Source organism: Physeter macrocephalus, chromosome 4, assembly GCF_002837175.3.
Source record: "Physeter macrocephalus isolate SW-GA chromosome 4, ASM283717v5, whole genome shotgun sequence".
Taxonomy (NCBI): domain Eukaryota; kingdom Metazoa; phylum Chordata; class Mammalia; order Artiodactyla; family Physeteridae; genus Physeter; species Physeter macrocephalus.
In genome coordinates, this window is record NC_041217.1 from 68,261,871 (window position 1) to 68,278,182 (window position 16,312).

The 16,312-nt window shown below is 48.2% G+C and overlaps 2 protein-coding genes across 6 annotated transcripts; one reads left to right on the forward strand and one right to left on the reverse strand.

Moving 5' to 3' along the window:
• The first annotated feature begins 383 nt into the window (after positions 1 to 383).
• On the forward strand, positions 384 to 10,913 carry DEDD (death effector domain containing). Of its 2 annotated transcripts, XM_024116079.3 has the most exons (6): positions 384 to 525; positions 2,240 to 2,272; positions 8,664 to 9,052; positions 9,256 to 9,363; positions 9,668 to 9,814; positions 10,358 to 10,913. In XM_024116079.3, exons 3-6 carry the CDS (start codon positions 8,728 to 8,730, stop codon positions 10,732 to 10,734), a joined length of 957 nt encoding a protein of 318 aa, XP_023971847.1. In that variant the 5' UTR covers positions 384 to 525; positions 2,240 to 2,272; positions 8,664 to 8,727; the 3' UTR covers positions 10,735 to 10,913. The 2 variants fall into 2 exon arrangements, with proteins under 2 accessions (XP_023971847.1, XP_007112353.1); XM_007112291.4 differs by lacking the exon at positions 2,240 to 2,272.
• Positions 10,914 to 11,845: 932 nt separating this feature from the next.
• On the reverse strand, positions 11,846 to 14,899 carry NIT1 (nitrilase 1). 4 transcript variants are annotated; one of them, XM_024116122.3, is made up of 7 exons: positions 14,643 to 14,899; positions 14,044 to 14,142; positions 13,523 to 13,777; positions 13,308 to 13,411; positions 12,960 to 13,093; positions 12,666 to 12,791; positions 11,846 to 12,394 (listed from the first exon to the last, which is right to left on the reverse strand). In XM_024116122.3, the coding sequence occupies exons 3-7, from the start codon at positions 13,765 to 13,767 to the stop codon at positions 12,128 to 12,130; spliced, it is 876 nt and encodes a 291-aa protein (XP_023971890.1). In that variant the 5' UTR covers positions 13,768 to 13,777; positions 14,044 to 14,142; positions 14,643 to 14,899; the 3' UTR covers positions 11,846 to 12,127. The 4 variants fall into 4 exon arrangements, with proteins under 4 accessions (XP_023971890.1, XP_007112354.1, XP_028344528.1 ...); XM_007112292.3 differs by having other exon boundaries at positions 14,674 to 14,755; XM_028488727.1 differs by having other exon boundaries at positions 14,353 to 14,735.
• Between the last annotated feature and the right edge of the window lie 1,413 nt (positions 14,900 to 16,312).

The window sequence follows — 16,312 nt, forward strand, 5'->3', positions numbered from 1 at the left end:
CCCCAAGTTCCCGGGGCAATCCAACCCCCGTAATATTCCGCCCTTATGCGTCATGGCTGCCAGTCGCAGTCTTTCAACAGATCTTGAGGTCGACACCAGACAGCTCCGACCCCACCAACGTTTCCACACTCAAGAACGCAACCCTCTCTCATGCCTTACTACGGCCCTGAAGCCGTCCTGAAGAAAAACTTGCGTTGCCAGCTTGCCCCAAAGCAAGATGGCTGCCAATCTCTATTCTCCGCTACCGAAATGAAGCTATCCACTCCCCGTTTAATGCCGCTGCCAGGCTGCCCTCAACTAGCATGGCTACTCCGGCTCATGCCTCACTATGGTCTCGAAGCCGCCACTAACCGGCCAGGTTCCGGGAGGCGCTGTTCAGGATGCAGCCACCCCCGCCCGCCTCTCCCCTCCCCCACGCCCGCGGCGGCGGCGGCGGAGGCTGGAGCCCGGATGCGGCGCCGTGAGACAGGCCCGGGAGAGCGGCGCGGATGGATCCAACATGGCGGCGCCGAGCCTGAGCCGAGAGTGAGGCGGCGGGGCGGCCGGAGTGGGGAGGGGGAGTCGAGCGGGACGGGGCGGGGCCGGGCGGGGCCGCAAAGGGCTTGGGGAAGGAAAGTGGAGGGGGAGGCGGTGGCGACGTCTAGCCTGAGAACCTGAAGAGAGGGAGGTGACGGGACGCTGCAAGGTGGGGGAGGGGAGTGGCATAGGGGGGCGTGCGGGGGAGGTGGCAACTGTGGGAGAGGGCAGGGTCGAGGCGGAGGAGTGGGGCAGGGGAGGGGCGTAAACAAGGGCCGAGGCTGGGCCAGGCTAGGGGTATTAGAGAGGCCGAGGTGGGGAGTGGGGCTGCGGTCCCGCAGGGCTGAGGGGGTAGGAACGGGCAGGAGGGGCCGAGGGTGTGAAGGGGAAGGGGGCTTGTGGCATGTGGTTGGAAGAAGGACTGGAGTCTTGTAAGGGGTGTTGTGGAGAGGTGGGAAAAGGTGAAGATTGGATTTGAGACGTTTGGGGGGAGGTTCTGAAAGTGTTAAATTGGAGGTGGGAGGGGGAAGGGCCTAGGGGAGAATTTGGGTGGAAAAGGAGAGGACGGAGGTTTGGGGAATGGAGAGCGTGTTGGTGTGACGAGGCAATGGAGAAAGTGAGAGACTAGGAGGAAAGTTTGGGAGGAAGGGGAATGGGATGGGAGATAGGACAGTGTAGCTAGCTGCACGAGTGATAGAGGTTCAGGGGTTTCCCTTTCCCCTGTAGAAAGGAAGAGAGAGCAGAGTTAAGCAGCATCAGTTACAGCCAGTTCTAATTGCCAGGCCTTTAGCTTTTACTAGGGTGGGAAGGGCAGAAGGGAATGGTCATGTGGATTTGGAGAATTGGGGTTGGATGAGGGTTCAACTGGATTTCCAAAAGCTGCCTAGCTTATTGCTCCCTTGTTTTTCCTGGCTACAAAAAGAAGAGAAAATGGGGAGCCTGGTATCGCTGGAGTGTGGAAGGAGTAAAGGACTTTTCTAGTTTTAAACAATTAGCAATGCCAGAATGGGGAAACAGCTATGCTATGTTGGAACGCTGTTTGCAGGGAACAGAAAACACAGGATGATGTCTAGGCAGCCATGCTAATTAAATGAGTGCTTTCGTTTCCAGACCCTTCTTTTGCTGTTTAAGTGCTAGGAGTGGGGGTCAGTATCCATACATAAATGTTCCCTGGTGAAATGTAGATGTCTGACTGGATGCTGCCCCAGTGGATATTTTGTTCTCACTGTGTGTGAGAATTTGGAGGATAGTTCTGGTCTCATAAGTGAAGTAATGGGAAGAAAGTGCCTTCTTTGGCTGTAATCACTTTCCTCCTAGTTCATCTAAAGATGAAAGTCAATGTTAATACTGTAACAAAGTAGGTGGGCCTCATAACGAATTGAGGAGTCAGGTGAGGTGTCAGAGGATAATTGGTTTTCCCACAAGTTGTTGAATTTGGGACCTTTCTTGCCCTAAGCCACTGAGACTGGAAATTCTTGGAGTTGGTATTGTGTTGTGAATTGGGTAATAGAAGGTTAGGGAAGCCTGGGGACTTTGATGGGAGTGAGTTCTCTCATTTAGCTTGGAGTGGATCATTTCAATTGAAACGGCTTTAGGCTTGTCTGTATATTTTTGCAGCTGAGATTGACTACCTCTTTGAGGTTTCAAAAAATAAAGCTTGAAAATTGACGCTTCCCCCTCTTATTTGTTTTTGCTTTGCTGCTGGCTTTGAACCTTGTGCTAGGAAGAGACCTGGGAAATTAAGTTTCTTGCAGAGGTAAGTCTGGAACTTTTTATTGTTTTCAAACAATGGAAGGGAATGGAAATGGCATGAAATGGAAATGGCATATTGGGAGTTGAGCTCAGTAATGGGGTAGCTGACAGGGAAAGTGGGTTTTCAGTGTGTAAGATCTGTTGCAGTCATTGTCCCTTTGGGTCACTGGAGATTGATAGGAGGGAAAGGAGAAAAGAAATTAGGTGTCTTAGGGCAAGACTCCAGCCTTGTTTTGTTATTATCTAGCCTTCGTGGTCAGCTCTGAGAGAAACGTTTTTAAACATATGGAACTTTGTACTCTAGTACAGTGTCTACTAAATGTTGCCCTTGGAGGGTTGCTGAGGCACCTGCCCTGGGAAGGCTTTTCCTCTAGCTTACTCTTTCTCCTAGTTGTTCTGGAATCTTCATTTTGAAAACACAGTTTGTAATTCTGACTTCCAGATATTTGGTTACATTTTCTTGGTCCTGCCAGCAAGAAAGCTCTTTATGTAGTTGTCTTAGTCATCTTTAAGGTTTTCCATGTCCTTTACATTTCAAGTTTCAAGACATCACTCTCTTTTAGATTTTTCACATGACTTTCCCTCTCACAGGGCTTCTGAGAGAGTTAAATACCTCTAGTTCTTTTGGGATGAAACTAGACTGTTGTTTTCATTTCAAGACATCACTCTTTTTATTTCTTCCACATGACTTTCTAAGGGCTTCTGAAGGAATCAAGTACCTCAAAAAATACAGATCTCATCCCCGGTTGGGATGAGACTAGACTTTGCATGGAAGTAGAAATCTAATAGATAACGATTAATCAAGAGGAAGTCCTGTAGATACATATAGATTGTTTGTTGGCCCTTGGCTGGCTTGGACCTCCCAAAAGAAAACGAACAACAAAAAACCCTGCAGCTCCAGGAAATGCAGCAATTCATCAGAATAAAGAATTAGTCTTGGGCTTCCCTGGTGGCGCAGTGGTTGCGCGTCCGCCTGCCGATGCAGGGGAACCGGGTTCGCGCCCCGGTCTGGGAGGATCCCACATGCCGCGGAGCGGCTGGGCCCGTGAGCCATGGCCTCTGAGCCTGCGCGTCCGGAGCCTGTGCTCCGCAAGGGGAGAGGCCACAGCAGAGGGAGGCCCGCATACCACAAAAAAAAAAAAAAAAAAAAAAAAAAAAAAAAAAAAATGTATATTCAGATAACTAATACTGGAGAAGAAATGGGAAACATACCAGCAAAGTAAAAATGTAGAACCTTATAGTGATTTGAAGAAAGCAGTTGTCAAGTTACCAGTTTGAAGAATTAGTCTTGGGAACCTATTAAGGGCGATCCATACGTTAGGCTCTCAAATAGACCCAAATCAGCCAGCAGGATCAGGACTCTTGTTTACTGGAGTGTTTGTCTCTTGGTATCTGGCAATATTTCAGGCACCAAGATTCTGAAGTTCTTTCTAATCTTCAGTTTTACAGGGGGTACATTCTCCTCACTGCTCTGATACTTTTCATTTAGGATCCTTGTATAATTTAAGCTGAGTTCCTTCGATTCACTGCCACAGAAAGCTGAGTATATTTTGGTTTAAGAGGAAGTTGGCCACGTTCTTTTAGTGCTGAAGTTAGATAGATTCTTGGAACCCCCATCTGGATTGCTGAGTGAGTGAACTCACCATCCTAGATGATAATTAAGTGGGGAGGGCTGCCTATTAGTCTGCATGCCAGCCTCCTGACATTTCTCCCAAGGACAAGCATGGCCTTGGGAAACTTCTGCCTCTTCTACATTTTGCTTCATTGCATAAGCACTATAAGTCTGATCAGCAGCCTAACAAGGAAGGGTCTGCTTTTGGTCTAGTTTTGGGACTTTAAAGATGGCTGCAAGGTTTAAGTGCAGGATCCTTTCTGTCTGTCTTGCAGAGGATGGCATTTCTCTGATCTGCACAGAAATTTAGATTGAACTAGGTCAAATTAGACCTCCTGGGATGGGGCGGAAGGGAGTGTAGTCCTGTCACCTGCTGTTCACCTAAATGGCAACAGCAGGTGATAGAGAAGCCAAGGTTGGAGTGGGATGGAACTCCTTAGTTAAGTTAAATGAGTCTTTGTCTGACTGGCTTTTCTTCTGGAATATTGTTTGATGGGTTTGGGTTCAAGGGACCAAATGACTTCCTTTTCCAGATATAGGATGGAAGCGACATGCTGTCTCTCCTTTTGACCCTTCATCATGCTCCATCTAGAATAGGATTTCTCATCTTTAGCATTATTGACATTTTGGACCAGATAATTCTTTGTTGTAAGAGGCTGTCCTGTGCATTATAGGATGTTTAGCATCATCCATCGCATTTACTCACTGCACGCCAGTTGCACCCTCCCTTACCACCCTCCCAGTCATGACAATCTAAAATGACTCCAGACGTTGCTGAATTCCCCTGGAGGGCAAAATCGCCCCTGGTTGAGAACCACTGACCTAGAAGCTCTGATAATTCCTGTCACTTTGATCCAGCCTAGGATCTACGACTTAAAGGTGGCTGTTTTTTCCTCAAATCTAGGGAGTTAACCCTCAGGATTGAGACCTATTGTAGAATTGCATCCATTGACACATAATTAGGACCCCAGTGCTTTTCTGTATTCTGCTTCATTTTCCAGTGACCAGGTATGTGGGGACAATATTTCCTAATTTCCTGGGGTTTATAGTCAGGACACTTTGAATTAGGGAGCTCTGAAGCAGACTGCTCTTCTGATTGGTTGAATGTGAAACCTGCCCATCTGTTTTTTATGGGATCCACATAATGAACAGCTGGCCAAGGGGAACAGGTGGGATAGGGAACAAGGAGAAGTTGTAGGGGCTCTAAGGAGACTCAGTTTTCTCATGTTACCTGCTATGAGCAAGAAGTTGTTTTCCTTCAGTCCCCTCTATTTGTAGCCAGTGACTGCAGCAGGTGAAACAAGAGGAAGAGACAAGGAAAACCAGTCAATAGTTGAATCGCTATTTTCCCAGTTGTTTCCCATGCTTTGGGTGGGCCATCTGGGCTCTTATAACTAGATATGGGCTATATTTCCTGTCCACATATCTAAACCCATGGTATGGGGCTAGGTGATTACAGGGTGGTCCTCCCCTTTTCTTTTATTTATTTATTTATTTTTGGCTGTGTTGGGTCTTCGTTGCTGAGCACGGCCTTTCTTTAGTTGCGTCGGGCGGGGGCTGCTTGTTGTAGCAGTGTGCGGGCTTCTCACTGCAGCAGCTTCTCTTGTTGGAGAGCACGGGCTCTAGGCACGTGGGCTCAGTAGTTGTGGCTCGTGGGCTCTAGAGCACAGGCTCAGTAGTTGAGGCGCACGGGCTTAGTTGCTCCGTAGCATGTGAGACCTTCCCGGACCAGGGCTCGAACCCGTGTCCCCTGCATCGGCAGGCGGATTCTTAACCACTGTGCCACCAGGGAAGCCCTCCCCTTTTTCTAAGGGTATGAGTCTCTCTGTGCTAACGTTTCAGGATTAAAAGAGAGAACCAGGTCCTACTTGCTCTTCAATTTTCTGAGTCCCCCAACAACTTGACTTTTCTGAAGTAGTTTATAATTTTATTCTCTTTCTAACCTAGCCTCAGTTTCTTGGAGTATAAAATGGACAGAACGGCCTGTCTCGCTGTTGAGTAGGGTGCTATGGTATGGGTAGTTTTGCAATGTCGGGGAGGCTATAGCCAGTTAGAGCATATGCATGATACCTGAGTTGCGTGTACTTTTAATGGGGTCCTCTCACTCTTGGATTTTTGTGAGTTTTTTTCGTAATTGGTGTTGCTTGTGGTGATCTCTTGGAGATTCATTTCAGTTCAACAACAGGTTACTCCTACTATATGCCAGCCTCCATCCATTGCTAGGCACTAGAGACATAAAGATGAATATGACCTAGGCCCTCTACATGAGTCGCTTAAGATCTAATAGGATAAAAAATACACAAATAATTTTAGTACACTTCGATAAATGGTTTAAGGGAAATATGTACAGTGTTCCATAGGAGCACAGAAGAGGACTACTTATACCAGCATGGGGGTGTAGAGAATGAATTTGAAGATGGCATCTGAGCTGATTCTTAAAGGATGAGTAGGAGTTAACCATCTGAAAAAGGGTGGTAATGGGGGGTGTGGAAGAGAAGAGAGAGGGGCATTCAGGCAAAGAGAATAGTCTGAAGAAAGTTACAGAGAAATGAATTGTATGATGTATGTTAACTATAAACAAACGGATAATGTTAGAGAATAAAAAGTGAGTTATGAGGTTGGCAAAGTAGGCAAGGCCTGATCTTGGAAGGTTTGGTGTGTTGGGTAAGGAGTTTGGAGTGTTCTTATTGGTAAGGAGGGGATTGTAGCGAGGTCTTAAGCCGAAAAGTTATGTGGTCAGTTGTGCATTTTAGATAATTCAGCTGGATGTGGGGGATTGGTTTAGGCAGGTTAGGGTTGGTGGCTGCAACAGCCTTAGAGACGCTGTTGCAGTAATCCAGGTGAGAGATTACTGGGGCCTGAACCAGCATGGTGGTGGTAGAGGTGGAAGGGTGAGGCAGATTTAAGAAATAGAAAGTAGCATCAACAGGAATTTGTAATTGATTGGGTGATTGGAGGTTGTGGTCAGATGGTGGAGCAGTATTGCGTGGTACTCTCTGCCAGGGCAGTAAATATGAGTGGCTAGAGAGGAGGTGAAAGTTGTTGGACTTGAGGATTGGTTATTGGCTGGGTCACTGATATTACCCAGGATGATGGAGGAAATTTGTGAATTAAATGCCAAAATATATAATAAATGTAGGACTGTGATTGGTCATTGACAGGGGATTGGTAAATGACAACCATGAGGAAAGGTTAGAAGGTGACATATCCAAATGGTGTGTGAACATCAGGCGAGTACAGGTGGCATAGGAGACTTACAAGAATGCTCAACCTGGGAGCTTAGTGATGTTTGTTGTTTTAAATCCGTGAGTTTTGGTGGATATTTAATTAACTTTCTTAGCATTTATTCTCCTGGACTTGGTTTGATTGTAGGAAAAATGAGGTTAGGTTTGCGGAGGGATGAGTCTGGGCTGCAGAGGCCAAGGATGCTTATCTCTTTGAAATATCATAACCATTTAGATAAGTTTTACAGTGATTTCACATGCATCTTCTCATTGGATTCTTAACTCCGAGGAGTAGTTTCTTTCATCCTTGTTTTGTAGATGGGGACAGTGAGACTTTCAAGTTAAGTGACTTAAGGTCACACAGCTACACAGTTTGTTAATGACATAGGCAGAATTTTTTTTTAAGTCCAATTTTTCTTTTTTCTATTTATTTAGTTATTTATGGCTGCGTTGGGTCTTCGTTGCTGCACATGGTCTTTTTCTCTAGTTGCGGCGAGCAGGGGCTACTCTTTGTTGTGGTGCGCGGACTTCATTTTGGTGGCTTCTCTTGTTGTGGAGCACGGGCTCTAGACGTGTGGGCTTCAGTAGTTGGAGCTCGCAGGCTTAGTTGCTCCGCGGCATGTGGGATCTTCCTGGACCAGGGATCAAACCTGTGTCTCTTGCATTGGCAGGCGGATTCTTAACCACTGTGCCACCAGGGACGTCCTGAAATAGGCAGAATTAAAACTAGTTCTAACCCTAAAAGCTTTCAGTTTCCCTGTTGTCAGCCCCTAAGTTCATCTGATGCAGCTTCTATATTAGAATTTAGAGTGAATTCTCTACTTTTCCTCATTTCACCTACATTTAAGGGATGAATTGATTGTTGGTGCTGGCAGGGAGAGCACAAGGGACCAAAAGCAGTATTTTGGAGGCCAGAGGAACAATTGGGGTAATATTTAATAGCAAATTCTGCTGAATATGTAGTGCTAAAATTGTAGTTAACAAGTCTTACTTAGCAGAAGTTACTATCTTTCTCCAGTAGGATCTGGACTTAGGGCAGCATCTGTTGGATATACAGAGCTCTAGGCTGTATTTTATTTATTTATTTATTTTTTTCTGTACGCGGGCCTCTCACTGTTGTGGCCTGTCCTGTTGTGGAGCACAGGCTCCGGACGCGCAGCCTCAGCGGCCGTGGCTCACGGGCCCAGCCGCTCCAAGGCACGTGGGAGCTTCCCGGACCGGGGCACGAACCCATGTTCCCTGCATTAGCAGGCGGACTCTCAACCCCTGCGCCACCAGGGAAGCCTAGGCTGTATTTTTTAATAAGTACGTTGTAGGGACTTCCCTGGCAGTCCAGCAGTTAAGACTCCGTGCTTCCAATGCAAGGGTCGGGGAACTAAGATCCCACATACCGCGTGGTGCAGTCAAAATAAATAAATAAATAAATACTTTGTAAAAGTTAATAAGCGCTTATCAAGCACTACACTGTGCCAGGCATTGTGTTGGGCTCTGGGAATATAGGAATGGATGACTAATTCCTGACATTGAGTGGTTCACAGGATCTTTCCTTTTCCTTATAGTATCGTGGGGATTGCAGCTGCTGAGCAGGGATTCTGGAAAGCATTGTGCACCTGAGCCCCCAGCATGGCGGGCCTAAAGCGAAGGGCAAGCCAGGTGTGGCCCGAAGAGCATGGTGAGCAAGAGCATGGGCTGTATAGCCTGCATCGCATGTTTGACATCGTGGGCACCCACCTGACACACAGAGACGTACGAGTTCTTTCCTTCCTCTTTGTTGATGTCATTGATGACCACGAGCGTGGCCTCATCCGAAATGGACGTGACTTCTTATTGGCGCTGGAGCGCCAGGGCCGCTGTGATGAGAGTAACTTTCGCCAGGTGCTGCAGCTGCTGCGCATCATCACTCGCCATGACCTGCTGCCCTACGTCACCCTCAAGAGGAGACGGGCTGGTGAGGGTGCATTGGGGGCTGGGGACACTGGAATCAGGGAAGAGCTGTGGGCGGCCCTGTGTGAGCAGCATTGGAGTCCAAGCAGAAGGAGGCATTGACGCTGGGGAGTACTGAGGAGACTAAGTTATGAGGCCCATTGGAGGGTTGGACTAGGAGAAGGGAAGGGTGTATCTTTTCCTGAGTGAATCCCTCTCCCCCTACAGTGTGCCCTGATCTTGTAGACAAATATCTGGAAGAGACATCAATTCGCTATGTGACACCCAGAGCCCTCAGCGATCCAGAACCGAGGCCTCCCCACCCCCCTAAAACAGGTGAGACAATATTAACTCCCCCTCATTTCCATAATCAAGAAAGAGGACACTGGACCCATCTTTTCCCAGTTTTGCCAGCCTAAATGACAGTGTCTCCCACCCCATATCTGGCCCCCCAAAAATCAGATGAGGTGTTAATGCTTCATCTGGGTCATGTAATTGTTCCCACATTGTGTCCACCTTTCAGGTCACATTATTGATACTGCTTTTAGTGCTAAGTCTAAATGATCCTTCCTCATTCCAAGTGAAGTGTTTGAATTTTTGCTTTTACCCTACTATGTCTCCCTTTTTACCCTCTGGTCAGTGCCTCCCCACTATCCTGTGGTGTGCTGCCCCACTTCGGGCCCTCAGATGTGTAGCAAGCGGCCAGCCCGAGGGAGAGCCACACTTGGGAGCCAGCGAAAACGCCGGAAGTCAGTGACACCAGATCCCAAGGAAAAGCAGACATGCGGTGAGGAAGTTCAGGGGTTCTAGAGGTAGAGTAGACTTGAAGGGAAATACAAAGAACTGCTGGAATACTGGGCAGTTATTCTATTCAGTGTAAGGCTCAGTTTGATTGCTGTTGCAAAGTGAGATTGAATGGTATAGTCTCTGGGAGGAGAACTTCTCTACTTTTGTGGCAGGGTACATTTCAACTCTTTCTAGGTACTACTAGATGAAAGGGATGCTGTTATGACATCCTTATTGTAGGATGACCCAAGTCATGATAGAGTATTAAAGTGAAATTCTGTGTCTGTTAATTAGGAAAATATCTCCTAGAATCAAGGTGCTACTTGTGAGTGATGGAAGTAATCTGACCTGGGAATGGCCCATTTAAGGGAACCTCTTGAGTTCAGGCAAGGATTTCAGAGGTACATAGAAAAGAACTAGTCCTGGGAAGAGGTAGAGAAGCTGTCAGGTGATGTTCCCAACTTTGCTACTCTGCTGTTCTATTCAACCTTTCAAACTTGGGTGTAAACTGCAACCTCTTCTGCATATCTTCTTTTCCCCACAGACATCAGACTGAGGGTTCGGGCTGAATACTGCCAGCATGAGACTGCTCTGCAGGGCAACGTCTTCTCTAACAAGCAGGACCCACTTGAGCGCCAGTTTGAGCGCTTTAACCAGGCCAACACCATCCTCAAGTCCCGGGACCTGGGCTCCATCATCTGTGACATCAAGTTCTCTGAGCTCACCTACCTCGACGCATTCTGGCGCGACTATATCAATGGCTCGTTACTAGAGGCACTTAAAGGTGTCTTCATCACAGACTCCCTCAAGCAGGCCGTGGGCCATGAGGCCATCAAGCTGCTGGTGAATGTGGACGAGGAGGACTATGAGCTGGGCCGACAGAAACTCCTGAGGAACTTGATGCTGCAAGCATTGCCCTGACCTTTTTCCCCTTCTCACTTCTCTGGGGACTTCTCACCACCCACCTCTGGAGCTTACATACCGTTCTGGGGTTTGTTCTCTACCCTTCCAACCAATCACACCCCTGCCTTTTTTTTTTTTTTTTTTTAAAGGAAAAGACAAATGAAAAATGGAAGTGGTGTTCCCCACCCCTCCCTGCACCCATGTGCCTGGGCTTCCCTTTGTTTCCCTTTTCCACTTACCCGCCTCATGTGTGTCTCTACAGCCACCTTGCCACTGAGCCATAAGACAAATGTATAGGGAGAAGCAAAGTCTATAGAACATAGTCTTTGTAAGGGATTGAAGTGATCACTGCTTTTGGGTGCATTGAGGGGTTATCAGTACTTCTGGCTTTATGAGGGCTCTTAAATTTTGTCTGAGAAACCAAAGGGCTGTCAGTAGGGAGCTGTGTGTGGAAGGTGGGACTCTGAAGTGTATTTTGGAAATTAATCACCACCCTCTCCCAAATTATAGAATTTTTTAAAAACAAAGAAGCTGTGGCCCTTTCCACTCTCTCCTGGCCTCTGGTGCTGCTCCTCTCTGCCTCGTTTCCTCCATTCCATGGCTTGAAACCTTGGCCTGGTGTGGCTCCTTCCTTTTCCCTCTTTGTCAAACCCTCTTCAAAGGAGTAATAGGTAAGCGGACTAGGTCAGCCTAGTCACCCTCCCAACTGTGGTGTGTGTGTACACACATACACAGGGTGGATGGAGAAGAGGTTGCTGATTAAAATACACTCCCCCTAAAAAGGGGAAGGGGGAGTGTGACACTTTCTTTCCATGTTCAAGTGAAAATAAATAATGTACCCTGCAGCCCTTTTCCCCTTTGCTTTCTTCTGGCTTGGGCAAAGGGCATCATAGGTGAAAGTGAAATGAAATGATTCAGTATCAGTTCCTTTCTTCTTTTTCTTTCCCCATCCTCTACCCCCACTCCCACCTCCAAGCTTGGGAGCATGGGGTTGGGACATGCACTGAGTGTCGCACTTTTATTTAGATAGGGAGGCATGTTGAATGAGTCAGGAGGCCTAGAACTGGAGTCTAGTCCAGCTGGTACAATACCACCTCCCGTTTCAGCTCCCAAAAGAGATATCCAGACACAGACTTTATGATTATTATATTTTTTTCATTGCCAGTGCTGCTCAGCCCTCAGCATAACTTCAGTTTTCATGAAATAAACAGTGACTATATAAAATTCCACCTTTCTGAAACTGAAAATTCGAGCTCAGGTGAAAGTTTCTTCTTTCCCAAGAAGCTGAGCCTGTGTTCCAGCAAGAAGAGACAAGGTTCTCCAAGTGAGGGGAACTGCACCTGGGTCCTGCGTACAAGTCACAGCAACACCAGCTCACAATGGGGGCCTCAACGGACAGAAGTCAAAAGTCTTAAGACAGTGGGTGACCCAGATGGCCATAGAGTTCAGGCCTACGATGCTGGAACACAGGCAGATGTTGGCGCAACCGTCGCAGATAATTGAGGTCAATTCGGGCAAGGCAGAGGCCTGGTCCTTCAGAGCAGCGGGCCACCACTGTTCCCCAGGGATCTACCACCATGCTATGACCATAACTTGCTCTTTTCTCATGGTGGCGTCCACATTGTGCTGCTGCCACTACGTAGCACTGGCTTTCTATGGCACGGGCCCGCAGCAACACCTGGGGATGGAGGAGATAGGCGTTCACTTAAGTACAGGTAGCAGCTAGTAGGGAAGTGATAGTCCATGGACATTACAGGCTAGTCTACCCACTGTGACCATTCTGATAATTGCCTATGAATGATTTACTATGTTAACTTCCGAGAGGCAACAATCTGGGGAAATGAATTTTCCCACTAGGTGGGAAGGAGAAGAAAATCTTTTAACTGGTAGAGCCAAGGAAGGAGAATGAGGTAAGAGAAGGCCCTTATGTTCTAAAGGTGTCCTCTTACCTCCCAATGGGCTGGGCCTGTAACAGATCCAAACGCTGAAGGGTAGGTAAGTATTTCTGCTCCAGCCTGAACCAATGCCAGAGAGAGTTCAGGGAATCGCATGTCATAGCAGATAGCTAGACCAATCTGGAATGAAAACAGCCTATTTAGGCCCCAGCCCTGTTTGTCACAGCATCTGGTCATAACCCCGCTACTCCACTCCGTAGGGCTTTCTATCCTCTACTACCACTTCAAACTATTCCTATTCCCCTCCCTCTTGTTCCTCTCCCACCCTCATCCTTTCACAACTCCCACCTTGCCTGCTGGTGTGCTGATAGGAGACTCAAGACTGGGCCCAGGTATGGTAGAGTTGCTTTCATGCATAGGCCCCTGCCCTGGAATCTCTACGTCACACAGATGCGTCTTCCTATACGTGGCCACTACTGACCCTTGAGTAAGAGGAAGAAAGAGTACTCAGTGCTGGTGCTCTAGAAGCCCAGCTTAGTTCCTCTCCTCCCAAAGAGGAGATAGCTTATAGGCTAGGAACAGAAACACAAACGCCCTTAAAACCCTTGGCCAAGGAAACAGAGTTGAGAAACAACACAGAATTCTGGAGAATCTTAGGTAGAAGAGCCTGAGAAGAGGCAGGCTCAAGAGTCTCACCCTTGTTGTTCAGAATCACATGACAATTGTAGATTTTCTGAGTCTGCTCCCAGTCTTGGCCACGCTCATGGAAACCACCCAAGGACAGCCAGAGTCCACAGTCCCTGAGGGGGAGGGGACACTGACGACTCTTCTCAAGGCTCTACCCTCATACCTGGCAATCCTGGGACATTACCCAGAAAGAAACTACCTCTCCCGCCCCCTTTCCCTGATACCTGGCAAGCTGGGTATATTCTCCCAAAAGGTTCCCACCCAGTGGCTCAGACAGGTGAAGCGTCTCTTCAGGGTTCCGTGCAATGAAGTCAAATGCCTCAGGCAGGAAAGCCAGGCAAGCGCCCAGTCTGGCAGCCTCCCGAATCAGCTCAGCACATGTTAGAAAGTTCTGCTCCTTGTCTGGTGTCGATGTTACCTGGCACACAGCCACCAGGGGTAGTTCCCAGGAGGAAGAGGAGACAGCCATGGCTCTGAGTCTGTGAATGGCACAGGCAGGACTCAGACTGACTAGCATGGGGAAACCCAAGTTTAATGATAAGAGGCTAAAATGGGGAGGCAGGAAGGCTGGACTTTCCTTTGAATCTGCTCTTACAGGGCACAGTGACCCATGGCACAATGACCCACTGATAAAATGTTCTGTGATGGTTGGCACCCCAGTGTTTCCCACCATCCGTACATTGAACAAACATTTATTGAGCATCTACTGTGTGCCAGGCACTGAGAACACAACAAAACATGTTACCTGGGCTGAGCACAAAGTACTGAGAGTCGAGGTATCCGGAGTCCAGGACACAAAAGAAGGGACAGGAGCTGGTGAGGAGGCCTGATGATGAAGCCCAACCTGAAGAAGGTGAGAAATCAGGACACCAACCCCACTCTCAAGCAATAAATTTCTAAGATCCTCTGACTTCTCTCTTCATGCTGTGAAGCTGAATCAGGGCCCCGCCTGTAAAACGCCCGAAGTCTTCAAAACACTCTCTACCATAAGTAATTATGGGCTACCGGAAGAGCTCATAAAGTGGGAAGATGGAGGAAAGGGCTTTGATCTCACATTAAATTGAAGCCTCCTTCCTCAGTCAAATGTTTCCGCAGTTCACAAGTCATCTCCAAGATACTTCCTTGGTTTTCCCAGCCTCTGTTCTTGACTGCGCACCTGCACAGTTTTATTGACGCAGGGCATATTTCCCCCTCCAGAGTCTCTGAGGGGAAGTTCACCCTCCCTCGTTCCTCATCAGCCAGGGCCCAACCCGCGCCCCACTCTCCAGGTAACCCGTCCTTCCCCGCCTCTCCCAGGGGCAGCGTCTCTGTTGCACAAGTTAAAGCATGGCAGGTGAGAGTCACCGCGGCGGTTGGGATAGGTAGTAGGTCCTACATGTAGATACGGCCAAAACGATTCGTAGGATCCGAACCGAAGAGCGGCCTGGAGGTGGGGGCGCCGGGGGCGAGAGGGCGGTAACTCCGAGGCCGGACGTGACGCAGGGCGAGTGGGCTGAGCTACGCAGGCCGGAAGCCCAGCAGGCGGTGAAGATGGCGGAGAACAGCGGTCGCACCGGCAAGAACAGCGGGAGCAGCGCGGGGAAGGGGACAGTGTCAGCAGAGCAGGTGGGGAGCAGGGAACGCGAAGGAGGGCAACCCGGCTGGGTCCGGAGTCGATGTGAGAACAGGGGGGAAGCCTGTGGCTGGTGCACACCTTTACTCCTGTCCCACATTTGCGTGGCCATCCAGAGAGGGGAGGGTCCTTGGAGAAGCTAGCCGAACCCCCGGGGAGAGAGTAGGCGGATTGGTAGGTGAAAGCCACGCCCCCTCGGGGGTGTTGAGTGAGCCTGGGGGATAGAAAAGCTCTGAGAAGCAGTGTCTGGGAGGATGCGCAAGTCTGAGGAAGGATGGGTGGTCACTTTCCCTATTTTCCTCCGCACCTTCAAACAGGGTATGGCTGGGCAAGGCAGCTCCTAACGAATCCCAGGGGATTAGTCAACGGCTGGGAGTGTAGTCTGTTACTGGACCCTGAAACCACGTTGAAAATCGTCATCGCTCTGCAGAGACACGTGATTAACATACTCGAACAGTCTAGTGTTTCCTACTATTTTGATTCGGGAGTCATTACTAGATTGAATTTTTTTTAGAGACCAGAAATCCTTTACTAAAAATCCGAGCATGCATTTCCCCTAGTGCCTAGCACCGGGAAACTTTTGATAAATTAATCAGAAAAGCCACTTGTGGCTTGGGAACCATGGTTTGCTAATAGTGGGGCTAGTGTTTACTAGGGGTGGGAAGAAATCTGCGTAATAGGGAAACGTAGTCAAAACAACAGCTTTTTTTTTGCGGTACGCGGGCCTCTCACTGTTGTGGCCTCTCCCGTTGCGGGGCACAGGCTCCGGACGCGCAGGCTCAGCGGCCATGGCTCATGGGCCCAGCCGCTCCGCGGCACGTGGGATCTTCCCGGACCGGGGCACGAACCCGTGTCCCCTGCATCGGCAGGCGGACTCTCAACCACTGCGCCACCAGGGAGGCCCACAACAGCTTTTTAAATTATAATTTCATTTATCAGTTATTTGTTGAACAGTTACTATAGGCAGAGGTATTTGCATAAAGATCTTTAAAACTGACCCCTACAGTCAAAGAGCTTATAGTCTGGTGAGAAAAATATGACATACAAAATGCTAATGTGAGGCAGAAGTATATCTAAGAGAGATATGAAGTGCTATGGAATTTGGGGGAGGAAAGAAGAGTTTCTGACTTAGGGGGAAAAAGGCAAGGGAGAAGGAACTTAATACTTTTTGAGGGTCTGCCATGTGTCAGACATTCTGCTGGGTACAGGGAAAAAGATAAATGAAATAGACCTTGTTTTCTAGTTAACACACAGACTCAGTTGAGGAAAGACAAACCAAACAGTAAGTTTTTTTTTTAATTTTACTTTATTTATTTTTTATACAGCACGTTCTTATTAGTTATCTGTTTTATACATATTAGTGTATATATGTCAATCCCAATCTCCCAGTTCATCCCACCAC

Coding starts and splice junctions, on each gene's coding strand:
- DEDD (XM_024116079.3), top strand. CDS start 8,728: ATGGCGGGCCTAAAGCGAAGGGCAAGCCAGGTGTGGCCCGAAGAGCAT. Junction 9,053..9,255: donor CCTCAAGAGGAGACGGGCTG/GTGAGGGTGCAT, acceptor CTCCCCCTACAG/TGTGCCCTGATCTTGTAGAC. Junction 9,815..10,357: donor CAAGGAAAAGCAGACATGCG/GTGAGGAAGTTC, acceptor TTTTCCCCACAG/ACATCAGACTGAGGGTTCGG.
- NIT1 (XM_028488727.1), bottom strand. CDS start 14,405: ATGACTTGTGAACTGCGGAAACATTTGACTGAGGAAGGAGGCTTCAAT. Junction 13,412..13,522: donor GAATATACCCAGCTTGCCAG/GTATCAGGGAAA, acceptor CCTCCCCCTCAG/GGACTGTGGACTCTGGCTGT. Junction 12,792..12,959: donor TCAGCACACCAGCAGGCAAG/GTGGGAGTTGTG, acceptor TTTTCATTCCAG/ATTGGTCTAGCTATCTGCTA.